Source organism: Ochotona princeps, chromosome 1, assembly GCF_030435755.1.
Source record: "Ochotona princeps isolate mOchPri1 chromosome 1, mOchPri1.hap1, whole genome shotgun sequence".
Classification (NCBI taxonomy): domain Eukaryota; kingdom Metazoa; phylum Chordata; class Mammalia; order Lagomorpha; family Ochotonidae; genus Ochotona; species Ochotona princeps.
The window spans coordinates 93,024,359-93,044,343 of NC_080832.1; the positions used below are offsets into that span (position 1 = coordinate 93,024,359).

General features: G+C 38.1%; 1 protein-coding gene across 2 annotated transcripts in view; it reads right to left on the reverse strand.

Annotated features, from left to right (window-relative positions):
• Window positions 1-19,985, reverse strand: part of PRIM2 (DNA primase subunit 2) — a 290,246-nt gene that overhangs the window by 17,389 nt on the left and 252,872 nt on the right. For both annotated transcript variants that reach the window (XM_058661806.1, XM_058661814.1), the window contains exons 11-12: window positions 11,200-11,326; window positions 6,511-6,593 (exon numbers count right to left, since the gene is read on the reverse strand). In XM_058661806.1, the coding sequence (XP_058517789.1) occupies window positions 6,511-6,593; window positions 11,200-11,326 (210 nt within the window). The remainder of the gene's footprint in view (window positions 1-6,510; window positions 6,594-11,199; window positions 11,327-19,985) is intronic.

A 19,985-nucleotide genomic window follows, 5' to 3' on the forward strand; every position in this document is an offset into this window, starting at 1 on the left:
CTTCCTCTGTCTCTCCTCCTCTCTGTATATCTGACTTTGTAATAAAAAAAATAAATCTTTTAAAAAAAAAGCTAGAAATAGACTTGTCATATGATCTAGCAGTTGTACTTTGGTATATATACCCAAAATGTATGAACACACTGTGTCAAAGAAATGCCTGCACCATGTTTATACTAGTACTAGTACTACTCACAATAGTCAAATATTACAATCAGTGAAGGTGTTCACCATCAGATGAATGGCTTAAGAAAATGTGGTACACAAGCACACACGCAATGGATCAGTGTTCAGTTATTAAAAAGAACAAAATTTGCATCAAAATGGATATAACTGAAAGACATCAGATTGAATGAAATCAACTGGAACAGAAAGATAATTACGTGGCAGCTATTTTTTTAAAAGATCAAAACAAAGAAATGCCTATAGTTTATCAAACTTGGTTTATGTCTTTGTCAAATCAATAGTTAAAAATAATATACTATTACAATCTTAATTATCTGTGATTACTTTAAAGTTCTAGGTATGTGAGTGAAATAGACATTTTTTTCATTTGATTATTGTTTATAGTCCTTGCCTATATTTCTGATGAACTATGAGTTTTTATTATTATTCTTCAAGATGTGGTTCCATAGGCACAAGAAGTTCCCTTTCTATCCCATATTGTTACAATAGTATAGTCCTTCAGCAACAGTCACACGCCCAACATCTGGATATTTAGTGTATTATGGATGTAAGTATAGACCATGGTACATAGTCTAGAATCCTATTGAAAAGGTATATTTAATAGTTTCATTGGAAGTCCTCCTTTCGTTTGAGAGTAGCTGCATACTGTAACGTATCTTCTTTTCCAGGTAAGCTAGTCTCAATTATATTGTTCATCTATGGGACTATTTATGAACTATAATCTTTTTTACTTTCTACATACTGAACTCTTATTGAGTGGGGCATTTAAGCTAGCACAAAATTGAAACATATTATCTCAAAAAGAAGAAAAGGAGGGGGGCGGTTTGGCGGGAGGCAAGGCAATGCATTCTTAAAATTCTATCCACTAACTATTCTCTTTGTATTAATATCACATTAATATGAGAATTGATGCACATTATGTCTAGTAATTGTCATGCATTTGTTGTGCAGCTCAAATCTGTGGAGGGGGCACTAAACAAAGTCCCTTGATCCCCCTGACTAATGTTGCTTCAGTCTGTGGGCACGGCATAGAGGCATGGTCCTCAGGTCTCTGCCAAGTGCTTGGCCTGAAACTAATGCCTGGACTTAATTTCTTCTCTGTATCACAAATGGGGGGTGTCACCACACTGTGCTTGGAGTTCAGGGAGGAGTGACCGAGGCAACCTTTTGTTTTAATATTTATTCATTTATTTTAAAGAATGCATGTAAGAGAGCTAGTATGCTGAGTGCAAAAAGATGGAGAGATTATCCATCAGTTAGTTTACTCCCCAGATGGCTACCAGTGCTGGACCACACAGAGGCCAGGGCCATGAGCCCCTATCTCACACACTGGTGGCAGGGGTTTAAATAGGTGGATGATCTTCCACTGCTTTCCCCAAACCATCAGCATGGAGCTGGATGCAAAATGGAGCAGCTGAGATAACAACCATCCATTTCACGGGTGGTGGCCTTACCAACTACACCACAACACTGGCATTGACAGGCAACCTTTTGTTTTTCTTAAACTAGACCCTATGGTCTCTCAGCTGGCTTCTGCAGCTCTTGAAAAGGTAGAATACTGCATGAATAGCTATCAAATTGGTGTCTCTGTGGTGACACCATCAGTAAAGGGTCTTCCTGGCTGCCACTCTGCTCTACATCTCCTTTACAATAATTCATATTTTATTTAGACCAACATATTAGTAAAATATGAATACTGAGATATTTAATGTTTTCAACCTAATGCTTTGAATTTTAATTTATATTTTATAGGAGGATATTAGAGCCACTCAAACTGGCTTGTGAGGGCTAAGTACATCTATTCCAAACTCCATTCTTAACAGAGTTCAGCCACATCAAACATTGATGGTTTGAGAACAGCCATAACAGGAATATTTGTAACACAGAAATTAACAAATCACATACATCACTGATTTTACTTCCAGACAGCTGGTTTGCCAATACACTATTGCCTTCAGTACATCTCAATTTGCACCTGCCACATTTCAAGTGCTGAAAACAGTGACATGTGGCCAGGACAGTGCAGACAGGTCATACAAAAAGAATTAAGACTATTAAAGTTGAAAATTTATTTACTCGATTTATTGTTTAATTCCTAGAAGAGATTAGAAAGCACGCAAAAAAGAAAGTATTGCTCATTTACAGGAGAAATTAATATGAGCTGTCCTGGAGGAAGCACAGACATGTACTTAATAAACAAAGACTTTAAATGAGCTGTCTTAAGGACATCCAAAGACTGAAAGGAAACCACCACAGAAACAAACCTAAAGGAAGCTGAGAGAAATGTCTTAAGTGGAAGATGACAATAAGGAAAATTAGATCCAAAAATAACCAAACAGAAAATTAGATCCAAAAATAACCAAACAGAAGTCAGAAGTTGCATAACTGATTTCAGCATGCAGAAAAACTAATCAGTGAAGTTGATGACAGGTCAACTGAGATTATTCAACCTGGACAGAAAAGAAAGAATGAAAACATAATTGCAGAACACCTTACAGCATACCCACATTCACGTAAGACAGACAGACAGACAGGCCAGGTCAGAAATATTTGAAAAATAAAGATAGAGTATGTCACAAATTTGAAAACAAATACAGAGGTTCCAAGAAAAATAAACACAAAAGGTCATCACTAAAGCACATTATATATATAAAGCATAGAGAAACAAACAAAAATCTTAGCAACAGCAAGAGAATAACAACTTGCACTATACACGATTCATTAAAATTAGCAATCATTTTTGTAGCATAAACCACAATGGCCAGAAAGCAGCAAGATAACACACTTTGTTGTCAACCAAGATTCCTGTATCTGACAAAACTCTCCTCTAAAAAAGAAGGGGAAATTAGGAAATTCAAAAATAAACAAAAGATATTCAACATATCTTTTCAAGACAAACAAAAGCCCTTTAACAAGAGAGCCTTCCCAACAATCAGAGTAGAAGGAGCCCTTCAGACAGAAATTAAAGATTACTGGTCCGTAAATCAAACCATCCAAAACCAAAACTGCCACATGTAACTACATAAGTATGAAAGATTTTGGACTCCGAGATCCTCTTTTTGTTCCAGTATGATTTACAAGAGAAATTCCTCATATCATTATGAGTTGATGTTACTAGGGAAACAATGGGAGAGGGAACAGCTTTGAGGCACAGCAGGATAAGGCACTGCCCATGCTACCAGCATCCTGCAGAGAGCCAGTTCATGTTCTGGCTGCTCCACTTTTAATCCAGTTCACTGCTGACAGCCTGGGATAGTGATAAGAGATGGTCCAAGTGCTTGGGCCCCAATGCCTGCCATGGGGCACCTGGAAGAAGCTCCTGGCTTTGGCTTGGCCCTGCTCTGAACACTGTGGCCATTTGAAGAGTGAACTAACAAATGCAAGATCTCTGTCTTTCCACTTTTGTAAAGTCAGCCTTTCAAGCAAACCTTTAAAAAACAATATGGGGCGCCCGGCGCAGTGGCCTAGCGGCTAAAGTCCTCACCTTGAATGCCCTGGGATCCCATATGGGCGCCGGTTCTAATCCCGGCAGCTCCGCTTCCCATCCAGCTCCCTGCTTGTGGCCTGGGAAAGCAGTCGAGGACGGCCCAATGCATTGGGACCCTGCACCCGCGTGGGAGACCTGGAAGAGGTTCCAGGTTCCCGGCTTCGGATCGGCACGCACCGGCCCGTTGCGGCTCACTTTGGGAGTGAATCATTGGATGGAAGATCTTCCTCTCTGTCTCTCCTTCTCTCTGTATATCTGACTTTGTAATAAAATAAATAAATCTTAAAAAAAAATATGGAAACAACGTACAAATTCTATTTCTTTTATACTATAGATGCTAACTTGTTATAACTTTAAATGGTTAATTGCAATTCTCAGGGAAGTCACAAAACTGAGAAATATTAAATGGAAAAAAATACTTGTCATGTTTATGTTCCCACCAAAATTAAAATGTGGCCAATGAAATAGTTTTAACACATGGGTGCATTTAGGGTTGATTCCTGATAACAGGATTAGGAGTGATTATATTAAAGGCAAAATGACGGGGAGAGAGAAATTCTCTACCTTCTGGTTCAGAACATGAACGGCCACAGGCACAACTGCATGCTGGTCTCATACATGAATGGCAGAGATCCATGCACTAGCTCATCTTCCACTGGCATCGCAGGTGCATCAGCAGGTAGCTGGATCTGACTCAAATTAGCACGCTGACATAGGATGCTGGTGTTCTAAGTGGTGGCTCAACTCACTGTGCTGTGACACTGCAAATAATGTTTGGCTAGCTTGTCCTTCGTCCTCTGCCTTGTGAGGATGAAGCAAGAACAGACTAGATGCTAGCTTCATTGCCCAGACTAGGAAAACAAATTTCTGTTCTTTGTAGATTGCACAGTTGGGGTTTTCTGTTATAGCAACACAAAATAGATAGTATATTATTTTTTACAAAAATGCATACATTCAAAAGCAGTGATGGGTCCAGTGAAAGACAAGCAAAAAAAGAGAAAGATTACAGTAAACAATGGCAAGAAATAAACCCCTCTTTAACCATAACTACATTCATTATTAGTAGGTTAAACTCTCTAACCAAACTATGGAGCATGGAAGAATGCATTCCCTTGGTAAGACACATTTTATAGCCAAAGTCGCACACAGGTTCAAAGTCAAAGAATAGAACAAGATACTCCATGAAAAGTAACCAAACGAGGGAGAGGGGCAGAGTTCTACTAAAGCCGAATAAAACAGATGTCAAATATTATTATATATTAGCATGCACTTGCGATTTTCAAGATCTAATCTGCACTTAGGCCAACCTGCAAGGAGGCATCAAACATTTTGCATGCTATTTTCATTCCTCAACTCTCTGCCCTTTAATACAGTCCACCAGCTGCTTCCTTTTACTTAGACCCATTCAATAAAGGTATCAAATAAATAAAAACACAATATTATTTACAGTTTGTTTTCATATTCTAAACATTTGTGTTTTTTTTTTTTTCAGATAAAAGGTTACAATGTAGCTCTAGCAGGATGTTGTAACTAATTGGCTTCAGCTAACTAAAAGAAGTATTCATGGGTTGAGGGTAGGAGGAATACAATGGAATCAACAGCAGAGGACATAAACATTAATTATATCATGTTAATATAGATGTTACTCTGTTTTTTTTTAAATAAAATGAATCTTTATAAAGGCTAGGAATATGCCTCTTATTCTCTTCCAAATCTATTATCAGCAACTACGAATATGTCCAAAATACCATCCCTAATCTTTACTATTAGTTGATATTGAGACCTTAGGCAGGAAAGAGTACAGTCTGCTGAAACACTCTGCTAACTTTATCTTTCAAACTGGACTGCACAAGGGGGCATACATTTGACACCATGCTTTTGTCCAAGTATATACTCTCCATGGTACAGTAAGTTACCTTTTCATTTGTGTCCCTGAGTTTCTATTTGCCTCCCTCCACATACATTTATTCTTGTTTTTGTTTGTTTGTTTATTTGTTTTGTTTTTAATTTTGTAATACAGTTCCACAGCCTCTGGGATTTCCCGTCCCCCGACTAGTTCCCTCTATATCATTACAATAGTATAGACCTTCAAAAACAGTCATAAGCCCATCATTCCACATTTAAGTGTATCCTGACATTATAGGTATACACCATTTATTCCTTAAATACTTTAAAGCACCTAAAAAGTCTATGTAATTGGATTAGTATAAGAAAGAAAAACAGAAATTCATTCATTTATTTAGGCAACTCAACCTCATGGCAAAATCAACATGGGAACATTTTCCTCCCCTCCAACAATAGTTTCAGGTCTCTTTAAACTCACAAATTCAAACTCCCATGATATTTAAGCTGATACCATTCTGACAACATCTTTAGCACATTTTTTGAGGTGAATGAATATAAGATGATTAATGTGGATGACTTCCTCAGTAGTATATACCAAACTAGTATATACTGTCTACTTAGAAAACAATTTCCTAGTATGAAATATGCTGTCATTAATTTCCAGCTTCATTAACAAGCTTCAATACATTGCTCTAAAAATTTATTTTTTAAACGGTGATTCTCAATTTAGATAGCAAAATAAAGAAAGGAAAAAAGATTTGCAGCTTCCTTTTTTACCAAGAAAAATAAAAACTCAGTCTAGCAGAGAGAAGCACTAGAATTCTAAGAGTCTAAAGCAAAGTGAAGGGTTCAGCCGAATTCATCCAGAAGACAGGATGTGTGGTGGGTGAGAGGCAGGATGGGTTGCAAGCAGCACCACTGCGAAGCATTAAACAGAATGGAGAGGATCTGTCTGATGCCTTGTTCCTGAGGATGCAGAGCAGAATGTGACCTACCTGGTTTATCCCTCCGGGAGAGATCTTGTATGACTGTAACTTCTGTTTCAGCAGCTCTGGATCACTGTGACGGAATGGGCACCCTGATAACAAAAAACAAGCCAACACACCAGTGAGGTTATTTACCAGTAGTTAGTACAATACCACACTTGAGAGACTTTCTAAGTTCCCTTTAATTGTCTAACAGCTTATTAATAAAAAAGTTAATTGCCCATGGGTGTAACTGCTCTTCTGTCTTTATCTAAATGATGACTGAGCTGTGTGGTTGTCAGGGTACTACAGGCTCAAGAGTTCCATAAACATTACAGTGTTCTCAGGCTGAGAGGGCCATTCCCTGGGAGTAGGCAAATAGCCTCAATTATGCTACTTGCTAACAAGCACAGATAATCACAGCATAGCTGTAACAGTCTATCAAAAAACTTGACACAATTACATTTTCTGGTACAGAAAATGTACCTAGAATGCATATGAGAAACAGCAAACAAAACCAAAAAATCACGAACTCCAAAAAGTACAAAATTACACATCACTTTCAGAAGTAAATTCTGTGCTATTTCCCACAGAATAGAACTCATATAAACTTAGAAGTACCGTGAGGGGAATGAGATGACAAACAGGAACCTGTCACACAGAAAAGCAAGATGGGTGGGCATTTGCTGCAGCGGTTAAGACAGGGCTAAGGATACCCACACTGCTCAGCTTCCTGTTACTTTGTACCTTTGGAGGCAGACAACGTTCAAAAGCTTGTGTCCCTGTCACCCACATGGGAAACCTCCTGGGCTCCTCCCTTTAGCCTGGCATTGTCTGAAAGGCTTGAATAAAAGGCTTGTTGTTTGTAGAATGGGTTGAAACTTAAAATCTTGCTAGGAGGGTACTTCAAAAAATTCACAGGGAAATGGAATTGAAAAGTAAATATTTTAGTGCCAAAATTGTGAAATCATATGAGAGGGAATCTTCAAAAATTCATGAAAAATGTGTTTTATAGTAAAACTATAAATGGATTTCAGATTTTTTTCATCAAAATAAACTTTTAATTCATTTTTACTAACTTTTTGAAGTAGCCTCATGCTAGTTAAGGCACCTAATCCTGAATTCATTTGCTATGAAAATGAAAGTGCCAAGATTGTACTTTTACCTCCAAAAACAACCTCACTGCATCAACCATTTGACCAGGACATCATTTGGTTTGTCAAGGCCCATTCATCCACTAGGTATTGGATCACCTTCAATCAGTAACTGATGCTGGCTTTAACCTAAACATAACACAGTGCTGGAAATCATTCACTATTGCTGATAAGGTACATTCATCAAAGTTGTGATGGGTGAATTTAAACCAGAAACTGTAAATGCCTACTGGAATAAGGAAGAAGTCATGAATGATTTCAAAGGCTGCTCAGGAAAAGGAATTGCCAACAACCTGAGGAAAAAGTACAAGAATGCCTTGAAGACTGTAAGTATTAACAAATGAAGAACTGGAAAATCTTGTTCAGTTACCTGCAGAGAAGGGGGAGGGGGAAACTGAACAGAATCGGCACCAGGGATATTGATGAGATTCGCCCAAGTATTTTCAACTTAGGCATTAAAGGTCAAAATGATGGAAAACAGTCCTTGCATGAAATACAGCATTAAAATCACTCTTATGATCACTCAAGGATCAAAACCTCTACATAATGCGTTGATGAATTAAACAGACAACAATTTTCAATTATGTTCTTGTAAAAGCTTTCAGCAGAACATCCTCCAATTATCTACATCATGGCTTAATTATCTTCCTATATTCAATTAGAAGGTCAACAACAGCTTAATGCTACGTCTCAATGCTTATGTCATTCATGTCACTTTATTTCACCACACAGGCACTGTGTCATCTAACATCATCATAAGAAGGGTGAATAAAATATTCTGACAAAGAAAGACCATAGTCTCCTTTTATTACAGTATATGGTTACAATTGGCCTATACTATTATTTTGAGTTTTAATTTCTAATTGTACCTAGATTATAGATTAAACTTTATCACAGATATGTATATACAGGAAAAAAAATACACAGTATTTTTATATAAGCCACGGCACAATTTGCCTTTTCAGAAACCCACTGGAAGTCTCTGAGTATATCCCCCTTGGTAATGAAGAAACTACTCTAGTTCTTGACTGGCAGAGATATTAGTTTTGAGGCCTTGTTTTGTTTTTGAGAAGCAAGGGAAGGGGCTGATAGAGCTCCCACCCAGTGGTTCATTCCCTAAATATTCTTAACAGTCAGGAACTCAATAAATCTACGTCACCCACATGGGTGGCAGAGACTCATGGAGCTGTTCCATTGGTGGGAGGCTAAAGTCAGAAGCCGACTAGGGATCGAGAACTCAGGTAATGCAGGTGTCTTGACTAGTGTCTCAGCTGCTTGGACAAACAACAACAACAAAATAACACGGCACTTCACTAAACGAGTTAATACGAAAATCTTAGATTTAAGGTCATAAAAACCAATAAAGTAAATGATGAGTGCCAACCCTAAGAATTCACAGGAAGGATCTGAGAGTTTTACTTGGCGACAAACTCAATTCTAAGTTAACCGATATAGCTGCTATATCCTTTAGCCTTCCTGCACAGGAGTATCTGGATCAGTGTCTTTCAAACTTTAGAAGACATAAAAATCACCAAGGAAAATGCAAAAGAAGTCTGATTTCCTCTGAGGGTAAGGTCTAACAATCTGCATTTCTTAAAGGTACCTAAAGGAACCACAACTTGGTGACAACAATTACTCACCATATATCACCTGCTCTGGTTACCTCCTCATTTATTAAATGAATGTGTAGGTCTTTCCTAATGCACTGGACACATGCATCGTCCTTATAAAATGTTCCAAATTATTTGATCTCTAACAAACTAAAAATGTGAAATATTTTCAATGTTAAATTTCACTTAAGATTCTAAAACTCAAACAACTCAGTTAAAAAACGGGCAAAGAATATACACAGCCATTTTTCAAAGGAGGAAATATAAATGACCAACAGACACATGAAAAGATGCTTAGGATCACTGACCACTAGGGAAATGCAAATAAAAAACCACCTCACCTCAGAATTGCTATAATCCAAAAATTAAAAAATAGCAAACGCTGGAACGAATGTGAGAATGGATAACCTGACATGCTGTTTCAGGAAGTGTAAACAAGTACAATCACCATGGGCGACAGTATGGAGATTCTTCAAAAAACTTTAGATAGACCCACCACATAACCCAGCTATCTCACCCTTAGGAATATATGCTAAGGACATGAAAGCAGCGCATCCTGTCTTTATAGCAGCTCAATTCACAACAGCTCAGATACAAAACCTATGTAAATATTCATTAACTGTTGCTGGGATCAGAAAAATGTGGTATGCACATGGTGTAATATTTATTATTCAGCTGTCAAAAAAAATACAATCCTGACATTTGCAACAAAACAGATTCGACTGGAGATTATGCTAATAAGATGCAAAAAGAAAAATATGTTCAATTATCTATGATAGTTAATATACACAGACATACACTATAGTTTTAGACTGATTATTCTAAAATTTACTATGTGTGAGTGAAACAGAAATCTATATTCTTGCTGAACTATGTCTTCTTAGTTTTTATTGGTTGAACACTTTATTTAGGGAGCATACTACTGACTATAATGTAAATTAAAAATGTTAAGCCAAAAATTAAAACAGACAGAAAGGAAAGGAGGAAGAAGGTAAAAAGGAGGGAAGGAAGGAGAGCTAAGTAGGAAGAGAGAGAGGAACGTACTATTCTTAGATGTGTAACTATAAACTACACGCACTGAATAGTCCTCCTTGTTTTAATATGACATTAACATGAGAATCTTTAAAATATAAAGTATTTTTTAAAAAGGAGGTTCCTTAGACTCAGCACAATAGCCTAGTGTCTAATGTCCTTGCCTTGCACATGCCAGGATTCCAAATGGGTGCAAGTTTGTATCCCGGCTACTCCACTTTCCATCCAGCTCTCTGCTTGTGGCCTGGGAGAGCAGCAGAGGATGGCCCAAAGCCTTGGAACCCTGCACCTGGAAGAAGCTCTTGGTTCCTGGTGTTGGACTGGCACAACTTTTCAAGAGTGGCTTAGAGAGTTGTTTCAGAAAAAAAGCTGTCAAATGCAGAGGTCCACAAGAAAACACTTTGACATAGATGGTTTTCTTAATGAATGGATCAAGCAAACTGATTAAATATGTTTAGCATCACAGCTTGTTAGACTGTTCCCTTAACTTTGATTGGTTATTCAGATTATAGTAATAATAATAAAACACACTCTTCATCAACCTCTGAAAATTATTGAATCTACTATTGCAAAATTGACTGTTCAAAGTTAAAAGGGTTTTCACAAACATTACTAGTTTTCTAAGATACTTGTAGAACACAAGAAAGACGAAAAACAGCAGGGGCAGGGGGACAGTGAGCGCAAAGAGCCCAGACCAGCACAAAGTGAAGGACAGCTAAATGGAGTTTCTCTGAACTGACCTAGTTTAGTAATAAGACAAATCACTGTAAGAGTAATGGAGCTCTCACTTGACGCTGAGGACTGACAGAACCTACAAACTAGGTCCTGCCAGCAATGCAAAAGCCATTACACTCTTTTTAAGTCTTTCCCGGGGAGCTCTGCTGTTTCTGCTGCTCTGTGATATATCCAGTGGAAGCACTTACCATGATAATCCCCCTGGCCTGGTGGATTGGTTAGGATAATCTTCATACAACTGAAAGGCGTATAATCTGTCCTCTTGCCCTCCTTTCCAAAGCTATGGCGGATGTTGTAAGAATAACATTTATCAAACTGGGAGAAAAAGAAGACAAACAACACTGTATTAGGGACATCAGCAATGCCAGCTAGAATCGGAATGAAAAGTGACATCGTTTTGATCAAAGTCCACGTTTACGGACAGTCAAGCACTCATGTCATATACATCATTTGGGGTCTTCATGATAGTTCTTTTGAAAAAGGTACAAACTCAGAAGACAGCTAATGTTACTTACATGTTGTAAAATGTGGGTAACCTTTTCCTAAGAAAAACAAGGTTTTTACTTGATTTCAGAGATTATACAGAAGGTAAATTAGTTTAAACTTGTTCCTATTCTCTTTCCTCTTGTTTTCTTTAAATTCTTACATCTCATTCACTCTGCATTTCTACCACACAAAGAAGTATTCAGCAAAAGCTTGATGGAAAAGTATACTATTGCAACAGCTTCCAAATTAGAATCCCTGTCTCAATGTCTATAAAACAAGCTAGGGGACAGAAGGACTTTAAAATGGGCAATAGGAGAGAAAGAGAAAACTAACATTCATTGAAATATGGCAAGCACTTTGTGAGGTACTTTTAAAAATGTAGTTCCACTTAATCAATTGTCAGATGTCCCTTATGATGTCTCAGACGAAAATACTGAAGTTCAAAAAATGAAGCAATGGTACATGATATAGCTATTAAATAAATGGCACAGTTGAAAATCAAGTACTGCTAAGTCTGATTCCTAAGCCTGTTATTTCCAAAGTACCCTACTTTCCCAATAATAAGATATTTTAAAATCACAGTTTCCAATGAAACCATTTTAGGATGTAATTTCCTTCTTTCATATCCTATTTTCAATGACACTTGATCTTGGAGCCCAAAGTCAAAAAGCAATTTCTTCTTAACTTTAATTGCATTTACCTATCTCTCTCTGGAAACTTTACTTTCACTACGCATCTGATTTTTATGGTACTAAGCTGTACTTCTCTTATGACACATTATCATTCTATTTTCTAGCCAGATAAGGGATTAACTTGCCCTGAATCATGAAGCTCCTTGAGGTAACATCATTCTATTGGCTTTTGCCACAAAACTCAGGACCAGAGAATTAAAATTTTAAAAAATGAACTCACTGAATTCAGAGTAATTCTTTGACCTAGTATAGCTTTTGAAAGGATACCATCCCATTCTTTTTTTTTTTCATTAAACATTTTATAGCATCTAACTGTTGATTTTCTAATTACACTATTAGGTGACACCCATTTGGGAAAATAACCAATAATTCCATTACTCAACCGAAGTTTTGACAAAATGTTTGACAAGAGAAAATAAATACTCAATCCTAGTGGAATTTCAGAGAAAACCAAAAATTTTCTGGAAAGGGGGGGAGGTAAAGTAAGCATCCCATATCCCTTTTGGGGGAAAAATTATAATCCTAAAAGCAAAAGTCTAAATTGAATATTAGACTGTGACAAACCACAGATGCAGATCAGTTCATGTTTATCTTCCACTCTGAAAAATGCATGCTGTTTAAGACAAAACTGCTAGATTTATGAAAGTACGACTTAGATTACTAACATTACTAAGATTATTACTTCTCAGAGATCTCTCAAAGCTCTCAAAAACAAAAGCATCAAAAGCCATGAACAGTTTATAGAGCATATCACGTGTTCCTAAGTGGCACTTTGAGCAATATCTGATTAGTAGTGAGAAGCCAGAGAGCCCAAGTAACAAATCATTTTCAAAGAACAAAATCTTCGTCTAAATCTGACAACTAGAATGAACTGCTAAAAGACTTACACTTTCTATTTCCGTGACTCTTTAAAGTTAACTTATCAACGAATACTCTAAAAAGCCGACAGAAAGATTATTAGGTAGATTTTTACATGTGAAATACTAAGAACTATAATGTACACAGGGAAGAAAATGAAACATTACTTTCAAGGATGGCACTGTGACATAGTGGGTAAAGCCACCATGTATAGTGCCAGTATTCCATGTGAACATCTGTTTTGAGTCCCTGCTGCTCTACCTCCAATGTAGCTTCCTGCTAAGACTCTCTGGAAAAGAAGCACAAGATGCCCAAGTGCTTAGGCCCTTGCACACACATAGGAGATCTGGAAGAAGCTCCTGGCTCCTGGCTGCAGGAATGACCATTGTGGTCATTTCAGGAGTGAACCAGTGAATGGAGGGTCAGTCTCTCTTTCCTCTCTTTCTCTTTCTCTCTCTTTCTCATCTCTCTCCCACCCTCCCTCCCTTCTTTCCGTTTCCCTCCCTCCCTCATTCTCTCTCTCTCTCCCTTTTCCGTCCTTCTCTGCCTTTCAAACAAATCAATCTTTAAGACACATTACTTCATTTTATAAAGAGTTATTGATATTGGCAGTGAATTGAAACTTACAGGGGATGTCAAGGGAAGCCTGAGGGCATTCTGGGAAACAGCTAAGCCCCCTTCCCTACTTTAGGTGACCCCAATACACTTTATATGGCAAGTTGCCCTTTGCTCAAATTTTCTAGGGTTACACAGTGAGCAACACACAGCAGGGTCATTGCAGATCCTTCTCTGGAGGCAGACAGTGAGGAGACAATGCTCAGCTGAGACCCTTACAAAGCATCTGACTTCAGTTTCTCAACTTTCTTACTCCATGTCCTACCCTCGCAGCAGCTTTGCAGTCATTCCATACCCACTAACTCCCATCCTGCTCCTTGACTAGAATTTTCCACTTGTTCATGTGAATTGAGTCTAGTTCAGATTTATTCTTATTCCACTGTATTATTTCCTGAATAATATCTGTTCTCACTGCTTTGGCTATCATCCACTTCTGATTTTTCTTTCAGTGTTTAGTACTTTGACTTGGATCGGATCCACCAAAGGATCCTCAGACAACCAACCTCTCTTCACAGACTCTTCCTGCCAATCTGCTTGCTCCCATGGGCATCTAGTGAGACCAGCTACATACAACAATACCCTGTAGAGCTTATGTTGAAGTACCGTGAGAACAGAGTTAAGATTCCAAGTACACGTTTCTCAAATTCAATGGAGTTATGGTGCAATAAAGCCCACTCAGTTTCCAAAAGCTAAGGCATGGAATCAACTCAGATTGCATACTATGGACTACTATGGAATATTACTTGTACTACTCATAAAAAAGATTTAAATCTCTCTTGCAATTAAATGGATCCAATTGGAAATCATTATGCTTAGTGAAATAAGCCAGTCCCAGGAAAGATAAGTTTTTCCCTGATCTATATGGCAACTAATGCACAGATTATTAAAAGAAATAATTACATGAATGAGACTGACATCAGAGGACCTTGTTTTTAAAGCTTTTGTCTATATTCCCGAGGAATAGGGTTTTTTCCTACTTGCTATGTGTTGATATCTTTACCTAATAGTTTTAAGCCTGTGATTGTGAAGTGAAAGGGAAATATGACATAGGAAGTAATAAGGAAGGAGGAGGGTGGGCGGGAAATGTGGGCAGGAAAAAGGGTATGGTGAAAAGTAACACCATGCTCCTAAATCTGTATCATGAAATAGATGAAATATGCTCACTTCATAAAAACAAAACAAAAATATCCTAAGTTTAAACTGTATTTAGTTCACCTGTTTACTGAATATTCTTGCTTACACCACAGGATACTGTAGCCCATCAGTGACGACAGGGCTGACTGCTCAGAGGTGTCACCCAGCATCACCAGGGAACCTCAGCCCACATGCTGCTAGGCCAAAAAAAGATCAGAGTTCAAAGTGTATCTTCTACTGCATGCCTGTTGCTTTCATACCGCTGTAAAGTCAAATCACAGACCATGATGAGATGGATACCATCCGCATGCTGTCTGAGGCAGGGTTACAGGAAAAGCATACCTGTAAGTGTTGAAGTCTTTCCAGCTGTGTTTCGAGTGGGGATCTATCCCTGACTTTTGGGCTGGAGAATGTCCTTCCTTGTTCTTTCAGATGCTTTCCTGTTCAATTTAACCCTGCTCTTTCCAAGAGAACTTCTCAAGAAGCCAGGTGAATCCTGATCCAAGCATTCCTTTGTATCTTTCTCTTCCAGAATGTTCTCCATCATCTGATCCCCACCCCCTGCTCTTTATAATCATTAAGATCCTCTGGACTGTAATTTTGTGTAGTCAGTACCCATTCCCAAGCAAGGCTAAAAGAAAAAATGTTAGTATTATTATTAACATTTAAATCTTTGTCTTAGTAAAATCTACACTGCATCACCAAGGATTCTCCTTAACCCAGAAAACAAGGGGAGGGTGTACTGAACAATTCATAATTGTTGTAAGAGCATATTCCACATTCTCCAAGATTCCCCAATTTATATCAACTTACACATTTATATGGTTGGGCCTGAAGGTGCTTCTCCTTTTTGAAAATGACCAATACACCACCATTTCTGAAGATCACCAACAGTGTAAAGACTATCCAAATCCCATCAAGCACTGACGGAAGAGAAAAATTACTAGCAGCCGTCCCTTGAACCTTCCCACTAAAACTGATTAGTCTTGTACTAAAATCATCAACATTAAAGGAATGAAACTAGAGCTGTTACAATCCCCTAGATACAACATGGAATGGTCATTTGGCAATAGACATTGCTTCTCTCTCTTTTTTTAAGTAGACATTTCTTTCCCAACAGACTGTTCCAGCAGTGCTGACTTAAAGGAGTCACCCACAGACCATGTCATTGCTGAAATCCTTCTACTCAAAGTTACTCCCAACAGCCTTAGAGGTTCTCTAGTCTTGCCAACTTCCCAGTTGCTCTCTGTGATCCTGGTAACTTTTCTGCACCATAAATTAGTCATCTTTATGTCCCGTGCTTTAGGTACTCCTCCTCTTCTCTTCCCCCAACTTCTCAGATAGATGGCTTCACTCACAGAACCTTTGTAAAGTTTCAGCCAAACTCGTGACTACTTCCCATAATCCCACAGACTCTGGTACTGTGTTCCTTTTACCTGGACAAAGCTGGCACTTCCAAGATGCTTCTCTACCCCGCCATCATTTTAAACCAGATACCCTCCCTCTCCCACCTCCAAAACCAAAAAACCCAGGGCATACTCCAATCAAACCTCATAATGGTCATGCCTGCTTCCATTCTAATTTCATCACCAGTCCCTTTCTGGGCACGCACATTTGTCATTACAATGACCTTGCCAACATAAATTCAGCAATAGACCTCCAGGCCATTGCTAAGTTCCACAGATATCCTTTAAGTGAATGTAAAATGCCCCCATTACCCTTTCCAGTCTTATTTCTCAGATGCAACCTGGCCACACATAAACAAATCCCTTTCCTAGCCTTGAAACTGTCATTCTCTGGTCACGCTTAGCCATCAGATAATCACTTTGTACTGTTAGATAACTCCCAAAGATTTTGTCTATGGAGCCAAAGCCTATTAGATGTAAGCAGTCAACTGGACTGCTTCTTGCAACATCACTAATCTTAATAATCCTTTCATCACACCAGAGTTCTCACATTTTTCTTCTCTTTGAAAACTATCTCTAAAACAAATGACTACTTCTGTTTGTCTCGTTCTCATGATCGTAACAGAAGAGGTGTTGGGGCATCACAGGCTCCTTTGTAGGTAATCTGTTCCCCAGGAAATAATTTGAGAAAAACAGAATGGCCTTGGTTTCATCCACAGCATCATTATTTTTTTTCTTATTACTCTCTTTTTTCTTTAATCAAAAGGCAGATCTATAGAGAGAAGGAGAAACAGAGAGGTCGGTCTTCTATCCCCTGGCCCATTCCCCCAGTGGCTGCAACAGTAGAGATGTATACTGCAACATGTCTTCACTTGCAGATGCACTAATGCTCTGTATCAGTAAAAAGTAGAGTAATATTTAGTGATGTTCAGTAATAATGGCTGGAACGTCTCTAGACATTTGTTGTTTAACAAGTTGACTTTTCCTTGGACCATTACTGCTGGTAAGATACATAAGTTGGGTATCTCTGTTTTATAAATCAGGAAAAGAAGGTTGGCAGAGATCAAGTGAATAGTTATTTTAATTACCTAGTGGGAAAGCTGGGATTAAAGCCATAGTCTTCCTCTTCCTACAAAACACTACAAAATTTTAAGTGAAGAAGAAACAGAACTGTCAGTTTACCATGGCAAACATTCAACCACAGACTGCTCCCCCACCATAACTCCACTGTGTTAGTCTTATCTGAAAATCACACCAAATCACAGCTAAACACTGCTATCTACTCACTACAGAAACAGTAACTTTAAGAAATTACCGGGTGGGGCTTCTCCCTCAATGTCCCCCTTTACCTCAGATGCAGGATGGAAACAATATGGACATAATGGCATTGCCCACTTTCCTATCCCCCTGAACCTTTTTTTTCCTTTTTTCTTTTTTTTTTCTTTTTTTTCTTTTTCCTTTAACTGTAATTAACTATGTAAAGATTGTCAACAACAATACAATAATAAAAAAAAAAAAAGAAGAAGAATACCTAGGAATTGAATGGCCAAGTCACATGATGGACATATTGGTCATGTTACTAAGAATCTACTAAACTGTAGGTGAGCATAGAAACTTTCACATTCCCACAAATGAGAAAGAGAATTCCGATTACCCTGCTTCTTTCCAGCAAATGGAATTGTTATTTCTTTTCACTTTAGCCAATCTAATAGGTTTGTAGTAGTATTTCATTATTAGTTAAATTTCCTTTTCCCAAATGACAAATGATATTGGGCATATTTTAATATGCTTATTTGGCATATGTTCTTTGTTGAGGTGTTTCAAATCATTTGCCCGCATTTAATTGGATATTTAGTTTCTATAGTTATGAATGCACTGGTTAAATTCTTATCCACCTGTACTTTGTAGGGCTAGAATCTGCAAACTAGCTGCAAGAGAATCTGAGGGTCCAAGACACACAAACATGATGCATCTTGGGATAGTTAAAGCTGTTCAGCATCCTGAGTTGGTCATTACGCATACGCATAAACCTGTATTGAATTACCATCTTGTATCTCATGAATATCTATATGCAACATTTTGTGTCATATTTTCAAAAAAATGAGAAAATTAACATATTTATGCGATTTAGTATAAATCAACTTACCTCAAAAAAAAATTACTCATATATCATATATTCAGTTCCTAATTTCCAGTATTACAGAATCATAAAATGCAGCCAATAGGAAGATTATATGTCTGAAATAAAGACACTGAATAAAGTCTTTGACACTTTCAAATTGTCAGCTTGCTTCAATTGTATAATTTTCTAGTTGGAGACACAAAGAACGGCAGTACAAAATCAAAGAAATGAGAAAAACGGATAGAAAAGGATGCAGAACAAATTAACATCTATTAAAAATGGAAGCCTGACATGAGGCTTTCACAAAGTTGGCTTCTTGACCAGCCAGAATCAGAATTTTGGAAATGGAATGTGCTTCACACATCATGTAGTACATCCACCGTTACCAAAGGAAAACAAAGAAAGCCGGTCTAACCTGAACCTGCAGGCTGAGTTAGAGAAAGAAATGTAGCCCGTGAGAGGCCTCAAACTTTCACTTATGTGAGCTGTGGATGCTGTACCAATCTAGCACAGTGAAACTGCCTGACAAATGCTTATGGTGCTATTTTTTTTTAAAAAAAGATTTGTTTATTTTTATTGGCAGAGAGGAAGGACAGAAAGGAAGATCTTCCACTGATTCACTCCTCAAGCAGCCACAACAGCAGCAGCTGAGCTGACCCACAGCCAGGAGCCAGGAGCCTCTTCCGGGTCTCCCATGTGTGCAGGGTCCCAAGGCTTTAGGCCATCCTCTACTGTTTTCCCAGGCCACAAGTAGGAAGCTGGATAGGAAGCGGGGCCACCGGTATTAGAACCTGCACCCATATGGAATCCCAGCACGTTCAAGGCAAGGACTTTAACTGCTAGGCCACTGTGCCTGGCCCAGAGCTAACTATGAAGAATTCTTTTTGAGCTGTATGTTCATAGTGTCTTACCTACCAGGAGACTGAAAGTAATCTTATGATTTAGTTCTCTGTTAAGATCCAGCAACAAAAATGATTTAGCAGATTCCTACCACTAATTACTATGACTTAGCATACCATTTAAATAGAGACCCTCAATAATTCAACTGAGAGCAAATGGTTTAGGGGAGCTGTAACGTAGTTTAATTGGCTATCTGTTCAGACTTGTAATGCTTGCTACCATTGAAATGATACATTAATGGAATTTGCAGCATCTCGTTTGCACTAGTTTAGAAAAGGCTACTTTATTCACTGATATGAATACTACTGAAAACTCATTAAAATTCCAAATACTGTTTGAATGGATTCATCTTCAATGGTTTCATTGAAATAAAAACATTGACTAAATCATGTACTAAAAAAGCACAAAAGGCTAAATTTAGTTTCTAAGAGGTGAACAATTTAGTGTCTATGTTGCAGGGGGTGGGTTATAACATTAAGCAAAGATCACCAGAAGCCACAGGGGCAGGCTGACCCAGGTGGAAAGAGCTGGTTCAGTTCGGATAAACTGTGTCTTTTCATTCCCTGGGAGCAGGGCAGGCCACCTGAGAACAGCCACTGGCTTTGCCAGCACAGGAGACACAACAGGCAGTGGGCAGAGTGCCATCTCCAAGGTGGATGCTCCTACTTCATGCCACAGCAGTTCTCATCTTAAAAACCACTTCCAAGAATGTAAACTCATTAACTTTATCCTAGGTTAATTTTACCTTATTTTCCCAAATA